The 17,991-nt window shown below is 27.1% G+C and overlaps 1 protein-coding gene across 4 annotated transcripts in view; it reads left to right on the top strand.

The window, feature by feature from the left end:
- The window catches only part of LOC135931483 (uncharacterized), a 187,143-nt gene that overhangs the window by 159,540 nt on the left and 9,612 nt on the right, over window positions 1–17,991 (top strand). Inside the window, exon 20 of one of the 4 annotated variants that reach the window (XM_065468622.1) lies at window positions 95–251. The exons of the other annotated variants lie outside the window; for them this stretch is intronic. Coding sequence (XP_065324694.1) covers window positions 95–161 — 67 coding nt within the window. The 3' untranslated portion in view covers window positions 162–251. Of the gene's footprint in view, window positions 1–94; window positions 252–17,991 lie in introns of those variants that run through there. 4 annotated transcript variants of the gene reach the window in all.

The raw sequence follows: 17,991 nt of genomic DNA on the forward strand, positions 1-17,991 counted from the left end.
TTATTTATTATACTCGTCGAATTAATATGTGTTAAAATTGCAACTTCAACCCATTTGGTAAAAGCGTCTACGCAAATTAATCAATACTTTCCAGATACGGGGCCTGTCAAATCAATGTGTATTCGTTCCCAAGGTCAGGTAGGAATGTTCCAATTGTATAACGGCCCTTCTCTGGCTCCCAGTCTTCCTTCCTGACAACTCTTGCAGCTTTTGACGAACTCTTCAACATCACGATCAAGATTCGTCCAAAAGACATAGTATCTGAATAAAGATTTCATCCTCACTATCCCAAGATGTCCTTGATGGATAACATTCCAAACCTCTTTTTTTTAGATTATTAGGAATCATTATAAAATAATAACCCTTCTTCGAAAGAAATAAATTAAGATGATTTTTTTTAAACTCTCCGAATAATTTTTCATATTATTAATATGCCAATGATTTTTTATTAACTTAATGATCTCTTTGAGATTTATATCATTAATCGTTTCACTTATAACTTTACTTCGAGAACGATAAATCTTCTATTAAATTGATTTTTACTTCTCTAATTTCATCTTCAAATTTTTTTTTAACTTCATTAATTTTTTCTCTCTCTACCCTCAAATGGGATAGAGCGTCGGCGCATCTGTTTTGATTACCCGGCCTATGAATTATCTCATAGTCTTAATTTAAAAGCTTCGTCGCCCACTGTATTAAACGGTTATTTGTTATTTTATTTAGGTTTCTTTTATCACCTAAGATATATTTTAAAGGTTTATGATCTGTAACCAAAATAAAATGTCTTCCATAAATATATTGATGAAACTTCTCGACAGCGAACATGATCGCCGAAGCTTCCCTATAAATGGTGTCGTAATTCTTTTCAGCCGCCGAAAGTGTCCTCGATGCGTATGCAATCGATTTTTCCTGGCTAGTAAGAAATCGGTGTGCAATAACAGCTTCTAAACCATCTTCGGAAGCGTCACAAGAAATCACGACAGGAATATCGGCTGAATAAGAAATTATTGTATTTTCTTTTGATAATATTTTTTTACTTTATTAAATATTTCATCTTCTTTAGCTGACCAAAATCCTCACATTTTTACTCTTTAGTTGGTGTAAAGGCGCACAAATAGAATGTAAATTTTTTATAAACGATTCATGATAATTTACCATTCCCAAAAACGAACGTAATTCTTTAACATTAGACGGTGTTTTACAATTTTTTATAGAATTAATCTTATCTTCGGTTCAATAACATGACCTAAATAAGTAACTGACTTTTCTCCAATTTTAATTTTGCCTTAAAATCTTATTAATACTTCTTCTAGATTAACTATATGATCAAAATTATTTTCGCCTACAATAATTACATTGTCTAAAAACACTAAACATAGAAATTCCCTTTAATAGGTTTTGCATAAAGCGTTGAAATATTATCGGAGCGCTAGTCAACCCAAAAGTAATTCTTTGGTATCGGTAATAACCGACATGAGTCGAAATTACTAATAGGTCTCTACTACTGGACTAACTCCGAATTGTAAAAATGCACCTCTTAAATTTATCGTTGAAAATATTTTACCACCCGCGATCCTATTTGTCAGGTCGACAAAAGTTGGTAGTAAATCGTTATCTATCGCTAAATATTTGTTGATTGTTAAACGAAAATCTCCGCATATCCGCAGCACCGGATTTCTTTAAAATATTAACCGTTGGCGTAGCCCAAGTAATTGGAGTCTTTGTTGGATCCACCTTCTCGATAACGCCTTCATCTAAAAGTCTGTCCAACTCAGCTTCAACGGTTCGACGCAACGGGGAATTCTTCTAGATGGCAGCGCAATTGGCACCGTATTTGGTTGTATCTTGATAACGGCTTCATGTAATTTTATTTGCCCTAATTTTTTTTTTAAACTTTTGGAAATTTTGAAACAATAGTATTTAAACTGAAATCTTTCATATTTATATTATTAATTCGAACTTCTTCAGGAAGTTTTATATCAAATTTTTTAAGAAAGGGCATTCCAAAAATAAGAGAATTCTCACCCTTAACTACCCAAATGGGAATTTTGAATTATTTTTTACTTCCACTAAACATTTACCCAATACTTCGATTTTGATATGGTTATATCCTACTAGTTTATAAGCAGGTGATAATGGTGGTTTGCCTATGCGACTCCAGGTAACCTCATCTATCACTAAACTCCGCGCCAGTATCAAATTCCATAGTAAGCTGCAGCCAATTTATCTTCGCATCTTTATTAGCAAAAGACAGGCGAGGTGTCCGCGGTATAATCATTTGTTAGCATGCGTTCTACACTCTTTCCCTATGTGGTTTGCATATTACTTTTTTTGACTGAAATTAGGTTTTAAACTTGGTTTATAAAAATTATGGTTGAATTTCTTAGCATTATAATTATTATTATTGAATTTGTTTACGTTATTATAATTATTCCTAAAATAAGTATTTTTGGAACCTTGCATAGGCTTATGTTTAATTATTTTATTAACTTCTGTCAGGGTTTCTTTCTCCAATGAAGAGAGCGCGATAGCTAGACGCACAGTATCTTCAAAAGTAATATTTCCTTCGGCATATTTTGACCGAAGTTCTTTGTCTAGCTCAGGTAACCCTACTCCTAAGATGAAAATATCTCTTAAGAGTTCATCAACCGTCGATTTAAAATTACATAAAGAGCAAATGCTTTTTAATTTGATTGAAAAATCGATCTTTTTAAAGTATAAAAGTTATTGCTATATAGAAAAATACTCGAAATCTCTTAAATATTTTTTCTAAATTCTCAAGGAAAATTGGATAATTTATGTTATCTAAGTTATTAGGAAAGTAAAAAATTTTAATTATCAGTGCCTATATAGGCTAATAATAAATCTTTTTTTTATTTTGATCAACAATATTTTTTACTTTGAAAATGAGTTCAATATTATATAGGTAATCCAGAATATTAACTTTTTCTTTTATGAATTCAGGAATATGAAATTGAGTAGGTTCTTCAATTTTCTTCAGAGTCATGGTATAATTTTAATCTTTTTATTTTTATAATAATTCATCGTCGTCAAAAATGACTTGAAAATAAATCGTCGCCAAATGAAAATTCAGAATAATAATATAAAGTGATTTATTTCATATAATAAAATATATATATGTTTTTCTATTTATATCTTTTATAATAAATTGTAGCTTAAAAAATCAATTTATTTTAATACATTACAATATCCTAGATTCTGAAACTCAGAAACATATCTTAGAAGCTTTTAAGGAGAATCATCCATTTTCTCTATTAACTTGCATCATAATAGAAATACTAAAACATTCCCAATAATGTTATATTTTAAGAAAGATAGAGGTGTTTAAAGTAAACTTCTAAAAAATTTTCATCTGACTCAAAGAAATGGAAGGATATTGCCTTTATGCCTGTGCAGAACCTTGAAAATTGTAACCCTTATTATCAATTCGTATGCCCGGGCTGAGCCTGCAGGTCTCTGCAATATATCATACAAAGATGAATTTTAAAGAAAAATTATTTAATAACTTTTAAAATAACCACTATATTTTCAAAATTTTTCACCAAATAAAACACCCGCAACCCTGTAATCTATGTTAGTGAAGGTCACGGTCCGGTCTTTGGTCCGGACTGGACCGATACCATCGGACCGGACCACGGTCCTTAAAAAAAGATCGATCCATATTTGTTTAAAAAACATATTTTTTTTAACCTAATTTAATTTGTTTTATCATTTTATTAAATATAAGAGTATTATATAAACAATATAAAATTAATTATGAATAATATAATAATTAATACAAATATTTAATTTAAATAAATGCTAATGTCTTTGTTTGTAGACCTTCCTTGGAAGGAATTAGAAGAGGGACTTAATGGAGGCGGTAGATCTATTCCATTCTTTAACCAAGAGCCCATACACATCAAAGCTTGTATTGTTTTGTTTGAAAGCCTGACAAGATCTCCTGCTTTCGAAAATATTTGTTCACAGGGGACAGATGTTGCTTGAATTGCTAAAAAATTTCTAGCTGCTAATGAGAGGACTGGAAATCTATATAATAAACTATATTGACTATTTAAAAAATATAAAAGACCTTTCACTATTGGCTTTCCACCACTAATATGCCATCCTTTAATGAAACAAGAGGTTCATTCAAATAGGTGATATTTTCTTCAATGATTTCTGCCGATATATAATCCCTTTCTGAATTTATTTTTTTGGGATAAAATTCTTTCTAAAAAACTAAATTCATTGATTTTTTCCTGGCACAAATGTTTGAAAATTAGGATTTAATAAATAAATATTAAAAATATACCTGAGAATCCGTTATTCCTGTATTTTTCCTATTTTCCATATTTTGAAAATTTGGTCATATACTCAATTCTATTAAGAGTATTAGGCATTTAAACTTGTTTTAATCTCGGATCCAATAATGTTGAGACATATGATTCATAGCAAAATAATTCTTTGAGATATTTCTGCATTTTAACCAGCATGTTATTAAGAATTTCTTGTATTGTTATTATCCTTTTTTATATTATTTTAAATTTCATTATTTATATTCTCCATATATAACATGGAAATCCCAACTGTAGGATATTTGGTTCCTGATAAATCAAGTGTGGTTTTATAGAAGGGCCTTAGAAAATCTAGAGCCTCTTTAAGGTCTTCTTTTTCACACTCAGTAAAGAAAACCCCTTTAAATTGTTTGTAATTCAACTACTTCTTCTATAGCATCCATGTTCTAATAATTAAATATTTTTTAGAAATAATTGGATAAAAATGTAAATACCTCATAAATTGTATTCATCATTAAATAGGAGCTATTCATCTAATAGGGATATCAGAAGGGATTTTAAATTTTGTAATACCCTTATTTTCACATATTTGTACATATGCTTGATTTATTTTGGGTGATTTATTTATAGAAAAGGCTATGTCTCTACACTTTTCTAGGATAGTTGTAATATATGATTAACCTTCCTGAGATATTAGGTTTAGAATATGGGCACAGCATCTAAAGCCTTTAAATTTTTGTTCCTTATAAATATTCTGCAAAATATCCATGCTTTTTAGGATGTTATTGGCATTATCTGTTGTACAGGCCAGTATATTCTCCTCCAATTGATATACATCAATTACTTCTTTTATAGCTAAGGATATTTCTTCAGAAGTATTAGGAAATGGGATATGATTTATATCTAGTAAAATATTTTTTATGTAAAAGAAGAATCAATATAATGTGCAGTAATGGCTATAAATGAAATTTTATTTATATTGCTCCACATATCTGTGGTAAAGCTTATTAAAGAATTATTTTTATTTAAAATATCTTTTAGAAAATTTCTTAGTTTCTCAAAATTAGCTGTATAAAAATTTTTAACATTGTTTTTTGACCAAATTGTAGCAGTTGAGTTTAAATATTTGATTAAATTATGAAGACCTGAACTTTCAAAAGTCTTCATTGTCAGAGAGTCCATTATTACCCATTTTATAATGAGTTGGTTCATATGATCTGTTTGGAATTTATCCAATGGTATTGAAGAAAGTGATTTTGTACTTGTGGAGGGCATATTTAAATTAAGAGTAGATTGTGTTTTTGAGATATTTTCATTATTAGAAGTATAAATTTTATGTTTTATCAAATGTCTGCTTAAGGTACCTAATTATTTTATTAAGAATAAGGTTAAATTATTTTGACAATGAATTATTCAGACAGTTTCTTAAGAAAAAATAGATATATAAATAATAACCAAAATATTTTAATACTGCTTATTTTGATTAATTTATTGCTTAAAAAATTATAAACAATTATTTTGTTACTTGTTGCTGACGATATGTTAAATTTGGTATTACAGTGAAAACATATTCTTTGTTTTTTATTAGGACTATAAGTAAAATGTTTCTTGAACAAACTTATGGTTTTCATATTGTAAAAAAAAAATTAACAAAATCTAAAATAACTCCTCTAGAAAAATATCATAAAATAAAAAATACAAAAAAATTATATTAATTGAATAGTAAAGTAAACTTAAATATTAATAAAAGACCGGTCCGGAACACGGTCCTCAACAAAAAGATCGGTCCGGTGCCGGTCTAAGACCGATAGGACCTGACCGTTGACCTTCACTAATCTATGTTAAAAAAATATTGAACAACTTTTTTAATGTCACACTTACATAAAAAATTATAAAAAGTTTTGTTATCACCTTTTTTTCTTTTGCTTAGTTAAAGATATTCTAGGTATAATAATTTAAAAATAATTATATGTAAATTAGAGGTCTGCATTGGGCAAGATTTACGCCCGCCCATACTTTGAATAGACATGGTCAGGTTTTTTAAAATATTTTCAACAATGAGCGGGTGGCGGGAGTGTTGAAAAAGTTTTTAAGTAATGGGCGGGTAAATTTTTCATATTTTTCAGACGAAATGAGCAGACGACTCCAATTATTAAAAATATTTATTTCATAATATGGCATATTATATATGTTTAATTAAAAATACATTTAAATAAATAAAAGAGCCTAACCAGCCATTAAAATAATTTTTAAAAATTAGGTGGGCGGGTTTAATAAATTTCAAAATAACGAGTGGGCAGGCTTTTTGGCTAAAAACCCGCCCAATGCAGACCTCTAATTTAAATATTCATCTTAGTTATTAAATCTTAGTTAAAATCTTTTATTTGAAAATTGATTCTTTTTAAAAATTTAATTTTTTTTTCTCTCACTTTATTTTATCATATGTGAGACATAACTTTTATTATTTAATATTTTATTCAATTCGTATATTACATATAAACATTATATAATAAGAAATATATTCGTAATTACACTGATACGTGAATATTGATTATATAAAATATTTAAATGGTATTCATAGTCATAGAAATTGCTTGCTTAGTAGTACCTATTTAATTAAAATATTAAAAAATGTTAATCTTAATTTATTATATATTTAGATTACTTTAGTCAATTGGTATTGATGCATAATTTGATTTATATTGGTTATTATTTGCCCCCTTGTGCTTGGTCTGGGAATTAATGACCTATATTTGTTTTTGAAGACCCCGAAAAAATTTTCAATTGTGGTAAATATGGGGGAAGATACTCTATTCTCTCTTTATAAGCATCAATTAGATGACTTTTATGTATTGAAGCATTATCCATAACTAAGATGGCATCAGGTGGTAACATGCTAATTATATCCGTTAACGAATCACGGAATAATATTTCATTATATGATCCTTCGATGATTTTATAATGCAAAACTCCACAAATTCCTATAGTGCAAAGTACATTTATATTTTTTCCTTTTGAGGGTGGAACCTTTACTGATGGTCTCACATTGAATGGTGCCCAAGCATAGACAGGTACAACATGAAAATTGATGCCTGTTTCGTCGAGAAAATAGAGTCTTTCTCTGGAAATGTTCAGCAATCTGCGGCAATACACTTGCCGAATATTGATAGCTCCCGGTGTATTCATGCGATCCGGCTCTTTCCCAGCTCTTTTTTGGACTATCGGATGTTTTTGATATATTTTCTTATGGTTCCAATATTTTTTGGCGAACCAGAAGGCAAATTCTCAATTATATCCTTCACTGTGTAGGTATTATTGGCCATTAGCAGGTCCATAATTAGCCTTTCAATGTTTGCTGTACCTTAGATTTTACTCCCTCTTTGTAAGAGAGAATTTTTTAAGGAATCACCAATAATTTCTGGAAATGTCGACATATTAACAAATTTAACTATGTCCTTAATCTTCATCTGTTATTCCTCTGGCATTGCTCAAATTTTCATTACCATTTCAATTTTATCTTTGTTCCAACAATTGTATGTTCTTTTGGGTTTAGGAATAGAGGATAGTTGAGGATGATTTATATTTTCATTAATAGTTGCTAAAGAATTATTATTTGCAGAAATGTTAGAATGTGATTGATAATTTTCCATATCATTCTCATCTGAGATTGGCAAAGAATAATTTACAGAAGTACTTGGGAATAAAGGAGAGTTATTAAAATTATGTGAAAGTATATAATCAATATTAAACATCGAAAAAGTAAAATCTATATTAAAGATAGGAAAATTAATTAATATTAAATTAAATATACAAAAATATTAAATTAAATGATATGTGAAAAAATATATTTTTTTATGTATTAAAAAAGTTTTTTTTAATTACAAACTTCAAGTGCGGCATTGTTTGAAAGTGTTATATATTTTTAACATAGATTAATGTTTAAGTATGATTAAAATAATATCATTTATTTTTTTTTAACATCTGGTAAAAAATATCCCCCACTTTCACTGTAAATATTTTTTTTTAAATTATTTTCAGAAACATTTTTTTTAATGTACATAAATAAGTTTTTATTAAGTAAAAAATTGAGATTAAATATCAAATAATTTAAAATTCTATTTTTACGTAATATTATTGGAAAAAAAAAATATTTACTAGCTTATTACAACTTTCTTCTTTTTTTTGGCATTGGCTACAGTTTTTATTTTGTAGGTGAGCGAAAGGGTTACATAAAAATTTATAATTTATTTTATTTAAATAACATATTTCACAATAAATTTTATTTTTCAAGTACAGGAATTAACAAATATATATCCATAAGAGGGCGTTAAATGCATAAATATGAAAATATATTCTTAGGAAACCAGAATAATTATTGGATAGCGCTTTTTTTATATTTGGGTGTAAATACATGTGAAAAACCTAAAAATTTTTAAAAAATATAGGTTTCTTTGACATTTAATTAATGAGTAGGTTTAGAATCGAAAAATAATAGAAAATTTGTAATGCAAAATCTCTTCATTTTTGGTTTACACCTGTATATTTAGGTGTTAAGCATTATCCTAAAAAATATTTTGAAAATATTATGATTTGAACGAATGCCGAGCTCAAAACCGACCACTTACTAAATATTCGATTGACCAAATTTGGTAGTAATATTAACTGGAAAGTGTTCATTTTTGATTTATTTATCTATAAATACGTGTAAATCATTATCCCAAAAAATATTTTAAAAATATCGTGATTTGACAGATAACCGATTTGAAACCGTGCCTGCCTATATACTTTGCATTGCAGGCGTTATCCATGGAAAATTCTTCATTTTTGGTTTATACATGTACAATAACGTGTTAAGCATTATCATAAAAAATATTATGATATGACCAAATGCCGGGCACAAAACCGACCACTTACTAAATATTCGATTGACCAAATTTGGTAGTAATATTAATTGGAAAATGTTCATTTTTGGTTTATTTAGCTATAAATATATGTAAATCATTATCCCAAAAAATATTTTAAAAATATCGTGATTTGACAGATAACCGATTTGAAATGGGCCAATGACTAAATACAGCATTGCTGGCGTTATCCATGGAAAATTCTTCATTTTTGGTTTGCTTGTACAATAACGTGTTAAGCATTATCCTAAAAAAAATTTTAAAAATATTATGATTAGACCGAATGCCGAGCTCAAAGCCTACAACTTACTAAATATTCGATCGACCAAATTAGGAATATTAACTGGAAATAGTTCATTTTTAGTTTAAATATCTATAAATACGTGTAAAACATTATCCCAAAAAATATTTAAAAATATCGTGATTTGACCGATAACCGATTTGAAACCGAAATACTGCATTGCTGGCGTTATCCATGGAGAATTCTTTATTTTTGGTTTAAGGTATTACGCATTATCCTAAAAAATATCATGATTGACCGAATGCCGTGCTCAAAATAGACCACTTACTATATATTCGATCAAATTTGATAGTCATTTTTGTTTTATTCGACGAAACGTTAAATCTAACTGAAGAAAATAATACGGTCGGATCGGACAAACTCTTGGACAATGAGGAACGCTCCCCTGACCCGGAGGAACGTGCTTTACCTCCTCCGCAATAACATACTCTTTAAAACTTGATAGCCTTTAGCACTAATGCATTATATAGCAATCATAAATTGATAATTAGTACAAATATTTTTGTTAATAAAACACCAATATAGGGGGTAATAGTCCACCAAACCCAAATACTTAATTTTAAAAGCGCCGATAAGCCCACTATATATGATCGATAGATCTATTTGCTAAGCATTTGAAAGTCGATAGACTTCCCTTGTCTTAGGGTCGGAAACTTTTTAGGATACCCTCCTCGGGTGAGCAGAAATAAAGTCCTATGCATATAAATGCCAACACAAGGTTATAAAATTACTTTTTATCAAATTTGAATCAATAACCTTTTTAACTCACCAGGGATACCCTTAAAAATTTCTGACCATTTTGTAATAACTAATAAGCCATGATTTATATACAATTAGGCCTACAAAAAAACCAATCGAATCGAATAATTCGTATTTCGAAAATTTTTCTAAAGCTTATAAAATATTTTACAAAAAAATTTTTACAGATGTTTAAAGATGAAACTTTTAAGGATTCTCTAAACTAATTGTCATTACAATATAAAAATTTATAGAAAATAAACGAAATAAAACCCAATGATTTCATATAACGTTAACCAAACAAATTGACCAAAATATCCGATTTTTAGAATTAGAATTGCTTATAAAAAAATATTTAAACTATTTCTTCAATCTAATATTCAATTTTAGTAAAAATTTTTAAAAATATATAATAATCTCATTTTATAATAATAGAAAATAATACACAAAAATATAAAATTATAGTAAATCCGAATTTGATAATATCCAATTTTTTAAGCATAAAGTCTTTCTAATAGTTTCCTCCTTCAAAGACATTCTTTTTTTCATTATCATATTTGTTCCTATTGAGAACAACCGCTCACATGAAGCTGAAGATCCCTGAATTGACAATATATCAGTTGCCATTTTTGACAATACAGGAAAACGATCCCCATGCAATCTCCACCATTCTAAGGGACTCTTATTTGAACTGATTCTTATTTCGTTAAGATATGTCTCCACCTCACATACTGATGCGATGTTATTTTGTTTAAAAATTCTATCCATGTTCGACTGTACTATTGGTTAACTGATGTTGATTTGATATTATATTTTATTTTGTAATCATCATATACATCTTTAAATTTTTCTAATAGATTTGTCGTGTCTATGTTATATGTAGTTGGTAGTTGGTAGTTGCTCAAAAAATTCCATTTTTAGTCTAGGATCCAGTATTGTTGATATTATAGTGTGAATATTTGTTAAGTTATAATAAGTTTCTATTTTCTCAATCGCACTGATAGTTTATAAAATCGAGATCAAATGAATTTAAATGTTCGATTAAAGAAACATAGAAAGGATCTTCGGTAAAATCAAAAAAAGTCTTTAATTTGTTTTGTATGTTTATTAAAGTAGTCCAATCATCCTGATAAAAAATAATAATTAGTAAATAAAATTAAATTACTACGCTCAGTTTTCTTTCTTCGATATCAGATATATCATCATATATCTGAGTCACAACTTCATCAATAGCCCTTCTCATTTTAATAGCTCTTTCGACCATTAAATAAGAGCTATTCCATCTGATGGATGTGTCTAATTTTAATTTTAAATATTTCATATGGGGGAAGTAGGGAGCAGCACACATTTTGCATAATATTTGTCTTTGTAAAAGAATTGCGAATAATCTTTATGATTGTTCTTAATTTTGATACTTGCCTGTCTACTTTCTTAAGTATTTCCTGTACTACTAAATTGAGTACATGTGCAAAACATCGCACATGTAAAATTTCACAATTTGGGTGTTTTATACGAAGAATTTTTATGAAAGTAGAATTAGAGCTAGCATTATCGCAAGTAATTGCTATCTTACTTATGTCGATATTATAATTTTTTATAATTTGAGAAAACTCTTTATAAATATTTTCACCAGAATTCGAATCAGTAAATAGAACTAACAATGATTTCATCTCCCATTTTTCATCAATAAAGTGGCAGGTCAACCCTAAAAATGGTACTTTAGTAAGGCTTGACCATATGTCAGTTGTAAAGTTAATTTGGCATTTTAAATTATTTATAATTATTTTAACTTTATTGAATTTTTTATTAAAAATTTCATTCATATATAGTTTAATTGACGGTATTGAGCATATTTTTATTTCAGGATTTAAAGTTCTAAAGAAGGACTTGAATTCCTGAGTGGCGAGAATTTTAAAAGGTATATTTGACTTTAGCAAAAATTTTAATAAATAATGCTTAACATCATCAGCATTTGTTTTGGGTATATCATTTAAATAGTTTCTAATAGTATTATTTTGTTTTTGATGAAATCTTTTGTTATGATTAATTAGGGCTGACGTAGTTTTTTTCTTGCACATTATCTCCACATTGCATATTTTACATTTAGCTGTTTCTTTTTTAGCATCATGGAGACAATGATTCCATATTAAAGAATTTTTTCACCTAGCATTAAAAGGTTCAGATTGATCAGAGATTGATGTAGATCTTGAACTATTTGAGGATTGACTATGTCCTTCACCACATCTTCTTCCATCAAGATTTTCTAATTGATCTTTAAATATATTTTAACATTATATCATATAAAATCCAAGTTTACCATCCTTCCTGAATTTCCAGATTAATGACACATTAGAAGCTGAAAAAAAAAACAGTAAATTAATTAAAAGTGGCATAGGCATGTGGGGGGGGGGGGTCTTTTTTTAAAAAATAAAATTATTTTAATTTACTATTTTTATTCCTATTATGAATTAGCAAAACCTTAGAGAAAATTACTTTCTTTATAAATTCAAATCAAAAATAGCAATATGATAATATTAGTTTTAAATAATATTTATTTTTGTAAAATAAATTCTTAGTTATAACATTTATATAATTTTTGTATTAATTCTTAAAATTTATGGAAATACTATTTTAATCACAGTGTATTATTTATATATTTTTTTAAATTTATATTTTATGTAATTGTTAAATTATATTTTTTTAAATAGTTTTTATATAATAAAAATTTTAAAATAATCTATATAAAATATCTACATTTTAAAATTTATTTTAAATATTTGCACAATATATAACAAATTTTAGAGAGTATTTCATTATAGATTTTATTTATTAAAAATACTTTAGTAACATAAATTTCCTATATTTAATCATGTATTTATTTTTATTATTAATATCATTTTATTAGAGGTGAAGGTGATTATGACAAAATAAAATTTTTAAAATTATAATCTATTTAAAATATCTACATTTTAAATATTTGCATATAAAATATAACAAAATTTTAGAAAGTATTTCATTATAGATTTTATTAAAAATACTTTAGTAGCATAAATTTCCTTTATTTAATTATTAATATAATTTTTAGAGGATGAAGATATTATAATGTACTATCTGAATTAGATTGTCTTTAAAATTTGCCAAAAATAAGGTTACTAAATGGGAAAAGGATTTTCCTAATCAAATAATAAGAACTAGTCAAAAAAAATTAGTTATTTATCTGCCAGAAGCTCGAGAATATGGGAAAGAGGCACACTCTATAAAAATGTTTTGACTTGTTCATAACATCAAAAATGATTAAAGAGAAACAATTAAAATAAAATAATTATATTTTACTTTGAAGCTTTTCCTTTTCTTCCATTAAACTTTTTCAGCAAATATAACTTGTTATGATTTGATATTTGATAATAGGAAATAAAATAAAACGAAATGATATCCAATAGGTAAATTTATTTATTTCTTTTTATTTTACTTGCAATAAAATATTTGCGAATAATTACGAATATTTATATATAAATAATTTCGAATAATACGAATAATTTTCTTCATTATTCATATTCGATTCAAAATTTCGAATCGAATAATTGTGTTATTCGTATTCGTAAAATACGAATCGAATCGAATATCAAATAAATCGTTTTAGGCCTATATACAATGTAAACTCCGCCATATTTTAGTTTACGAAATTGTAACCAATTATATTATATTGATAATTGTTTATATCAATCGTCTTTACTTTAAAATTGTAGATATATAGTTTAATAAAGACAATTAGAAGCCTTAGCTTACCAAATTAGATATGATTTATAATTATATAATAATTTTAAATTTTAATGGCTATTGTAATTATTATTTATTTGTTTATTATTTTTTTACGTACTTTCGCTTTTCATTTATTTTAGCTTTAGGAAAATGTCAAATTTTTTAAAAATTTTTAGAATTTTAAATTTTCATGAAATTTAAATATAGCAAACATTCAGGTAATCTCGACGGAGGTGGAGAGAGGGGTGGAGGGAGAAATTTTTGTTATTGAAATTATTTTTTTTGGAACATTAAAAATTTTAAAGATTATTTATCAAGTGGTGGGGTTTGAGCTCGGCATTCGGCCAAATCATAATATTTTCTATATTTTTTCAGGATAATGTTTTACACGTATTTATAGATATATTAACCAAAAATGAACATTTTCCAAATAATATTACTACCAAATTTGGTCAATCGAATATTTAGTAAGTGGTCGGTTTTGTGCTCGGCATTCGGTCACATAATATTTTCAAAATATTTTTTAGGATAATGCTTAACACGTTAATGTACACATATAAATCAAAAATGAAAAATTTTCCATGGATAACGACAGCAATGCAGTATTTCGATTTCAAATCGGTTATCGATCAAATTACGATATTTTTAAAATATTTTTTTAGATAATGTTATACACGTATTTATAGATTTTACCAAATTTGGTCAATCGAATATTTAGTAAGTGGTCGGTTTTGTGCTCGGCATTCGGTCACATAATATTTTCAAAATATTTTTTAGGATAATGCTTAACACGTTAATGTACACATATAAATCATAAATAAAAAATTTTCCATGGATAAAGACAGTAATGCAGTATTTCGGTTTCAAATTGGCTATCGATCAAATCATGATATTTTTAAAATATTTTTTGGGATAATGTTTTACACGTATTTATAGATTTATAAACCAAAAATGAACATTTTCCAAATAATATTACTACCAAATTTGGTCAATCGAATATTTAGTAAGTGGTCGGTTTTGTGCTCGGCATTCGGTCACATAATATTTTCAAAATATTCTTTAGGATGATGCCTAACACGTTATTGTACACCAAAAATTAAAAAATTTCCCATGGATAACGCCAGCAATGCAGTATTTATTCATTGGCCCGGTTTCAAATAGGTTATCTGTCAAATACGATATTTTTAAAATATTTGTGATAATGATTTACACGTATTTATAGCTAAATAAACCAAAAATGAACATTTTCCAATTAATATTACTACCAAATTGGTCAATCGATTATTTAGTAAGTGGTCTGTTTTGTGCTCGGCATTCGGTCATATCATAATATTTTCATATTTTTTAGGATAATGCTTAACATATTAATGTACACATATAAACCAAAAATGAAAAACTTTCCATGGACAACGCCAGCAATGCAGTATTTCGGTTTCAAATCGGTTATCGGTCAAATCACGATATTTTTGGGATAATGTTTTACACGTATTTATAGATATTTAACCCAAAAATGAACATTTTCCAATTAATGTTACTACCAAATTTGGTCTATAGAAAGAATATTTAGTAAGTGGTCAGTTTTGAGCTCGGTATTCGGTCAAATCATAATATTTTCAAATAATTTTTTAGAATAATGCTTAACACGTTATTGTACACGTATAAACCAAAAATGAAGAATCCATGGATAACGCAGCAATGCAGTATTTAGTCATTAACCCGGTTTCAAATCGGTTATCTGTCAAATCACGATATTTTTAAAATATTTTTTGATATAACGATTTACACATATTTATAGATAAATAAACCAAAAATGAACATTTTCTTATTAATATTACTACCAAATTTGGTCAATCGAATATTTAGTAAGAGTTCGATTTTGTGCTCGGCATTCGGCCATATCATTATATTTTCAAAATATTTTTTAGGATAATGCTTAATACCTAAATATACAGGTATAAACCAAAAATGAAGAAATTTTGATCAAAAACGCCAGCAATATGTGCCTTACAAATTTTCTATTATTTTTCGGTTATAACCCTACTCATTAATTAAATTTCAAAGAAACCTATATTTTTTAAAAAAATTTAGGTTTTTCACATGTATTTACACCCAAATATAAAGAAGCGCTATCCGATAATTATTCTGGTTTCCTAAAAATATATTTTCATATTTATGCATTTAACGCCCTCTTATGGATATATATTTGTTAAATTTTGTAATTGAAAAAATAAATTTAAGTTGTAATAAGCTAGTAAATAATTTTTTTTTCCAATAATATTACGTAAAAATATAATTTTTAATTATTTAATATTTTATCTCCATTTTTTACTTAATAAAAAATTGATTTATGTACATTGAAAAAAAAGTTTCTGAAAATTATTTAAAAAAAAATATTATATAATCAAATTTTGATTGATTATGATTAATTGCTTTTTAGCAATGCAGTATTTATTCATACCCTTTTATCTTACTTATCTTATCTTATCTTGCACGTTAGTCATAGACCTACCCAAGATGAGCGAACGTGAATTATATGATGGCCCATCCTTATATAATTATTTTGGTTTTTTTCTCAGGATAACGACAAACCATGTACCCAGGAAACTAATATATGAGTGGAACTAATCCCTTCCAATGAAGTGTATAGCAGGAGATAAATAGAAATTATATTATAAGGAGAACTGAATAGATATAGGAAACTGTCTAAAGTCTTCCAAATACAACCGTCTAATTATTACATTAAGGAATAATTAAATACAATAAAGGAAGGAAAAGCCATTATCATTTTGCCGATAATAAGAAAAGACTACTAATCTTTAAGAGTATATCACAATTACTTAAATTAGAACAATTGGAATTAGGCTTAAGGAAAAAGGAAAAGAAACTTAAATTATAATAAATTAAAGAAGAGACCTAGTCAACTTTAAATTAAACAAGTATCAAACAGTAACGTATGATTAAAATACAATTGGGATACAATTAGGAATAGAATAAAATTAAACTAAAATTACAATAAATTTAGAGAAGAAGTTTGGCCATCTTTAAATAAATATCTAATAATAAACTATTATTAAGACGATTATGGAAAGAAACCTTAAGTCCTAATAAATATTAGAAAAACCCCATTTCTAGAAAATAATAACTTAAAATACATATTATGAACAAAGTTTCAATTTTAAAGTTATCAATTTTAACCTCATTTAGCAGTTATTTGTCATATGCTCATATATGAGTCTCAGAATATATTTGAATATTTTCCTGTCTGATGAAGCCGTCTTTAAAAAATCTCAAGATAAATCGAGTTCTATTCTACCAAAGACCTTACCATTCTTCCAAACCAACTGCCCTTAAAGGATAGAAAAGGTTTAAGAGCAATGTCTTCCTGAGATTGATTTATAAGAGCTTGATGTATTAAGTTGTTCGAAGGATGTCTTATTATGTGACCCACCAACTCGATTTTCCTATATTCTATCATTCTATGAATAGGAAGAATATCACATCTAGCCCAAAGCCTATAATTTGTAGTATTACGAGGATAGAAGGTTCTAGTAATGTATCTTAGACATTTATTAATAAATATTTGCATCTTGTTATTATCCGACTTAGTATCGTTCCATGTTTCTACACCGTAGTAAAGAGAGGCCATAATTAAGACTTTAAATAGTCTAATCTTCAATGGAATCGAAATTTGCTGTGAGGACCAAATCTTCATCAGAGCCCTGTACTTTATTCTGGTCTTATTTAGTTTAGACTGTTGATCTTTTTTTGTACAACCTTTCTTGTCCAATAAAACCAGAGTTGTACATTTGCTCAAAATAAAAAGATCTAGATCTTTGAAGATCTTAAAATTTGAAGATCTTTTATTTTTTAAAAATTTTGTGTAACGATCTTCAAAGATCTTCATGATATTTATTTTTTTTACCCCTTTATTAAAAGCCCAGATGTTTTTCAATTTTATTAATATAATATTTCTTTTATGTTTTATACCTCTCCT

The sequence above is a fragment of the Gordionus sp. m RMFG-2023 genome, chromosome 1, assembly GCF_954871325.1.
Source record: "Gordionus sp. m RMFG-2023 chromosome 1, tfGorSpeb1-WG-v2, whole genome shotgun sequence".
Classification (NCBI taxonomy): Eukaryota; Metazoa; Nematomorpha; class Gordioida; order Chordodea; family Parachordodidae; genus Gordionus; species Gordionus sp. m RMFG-2023.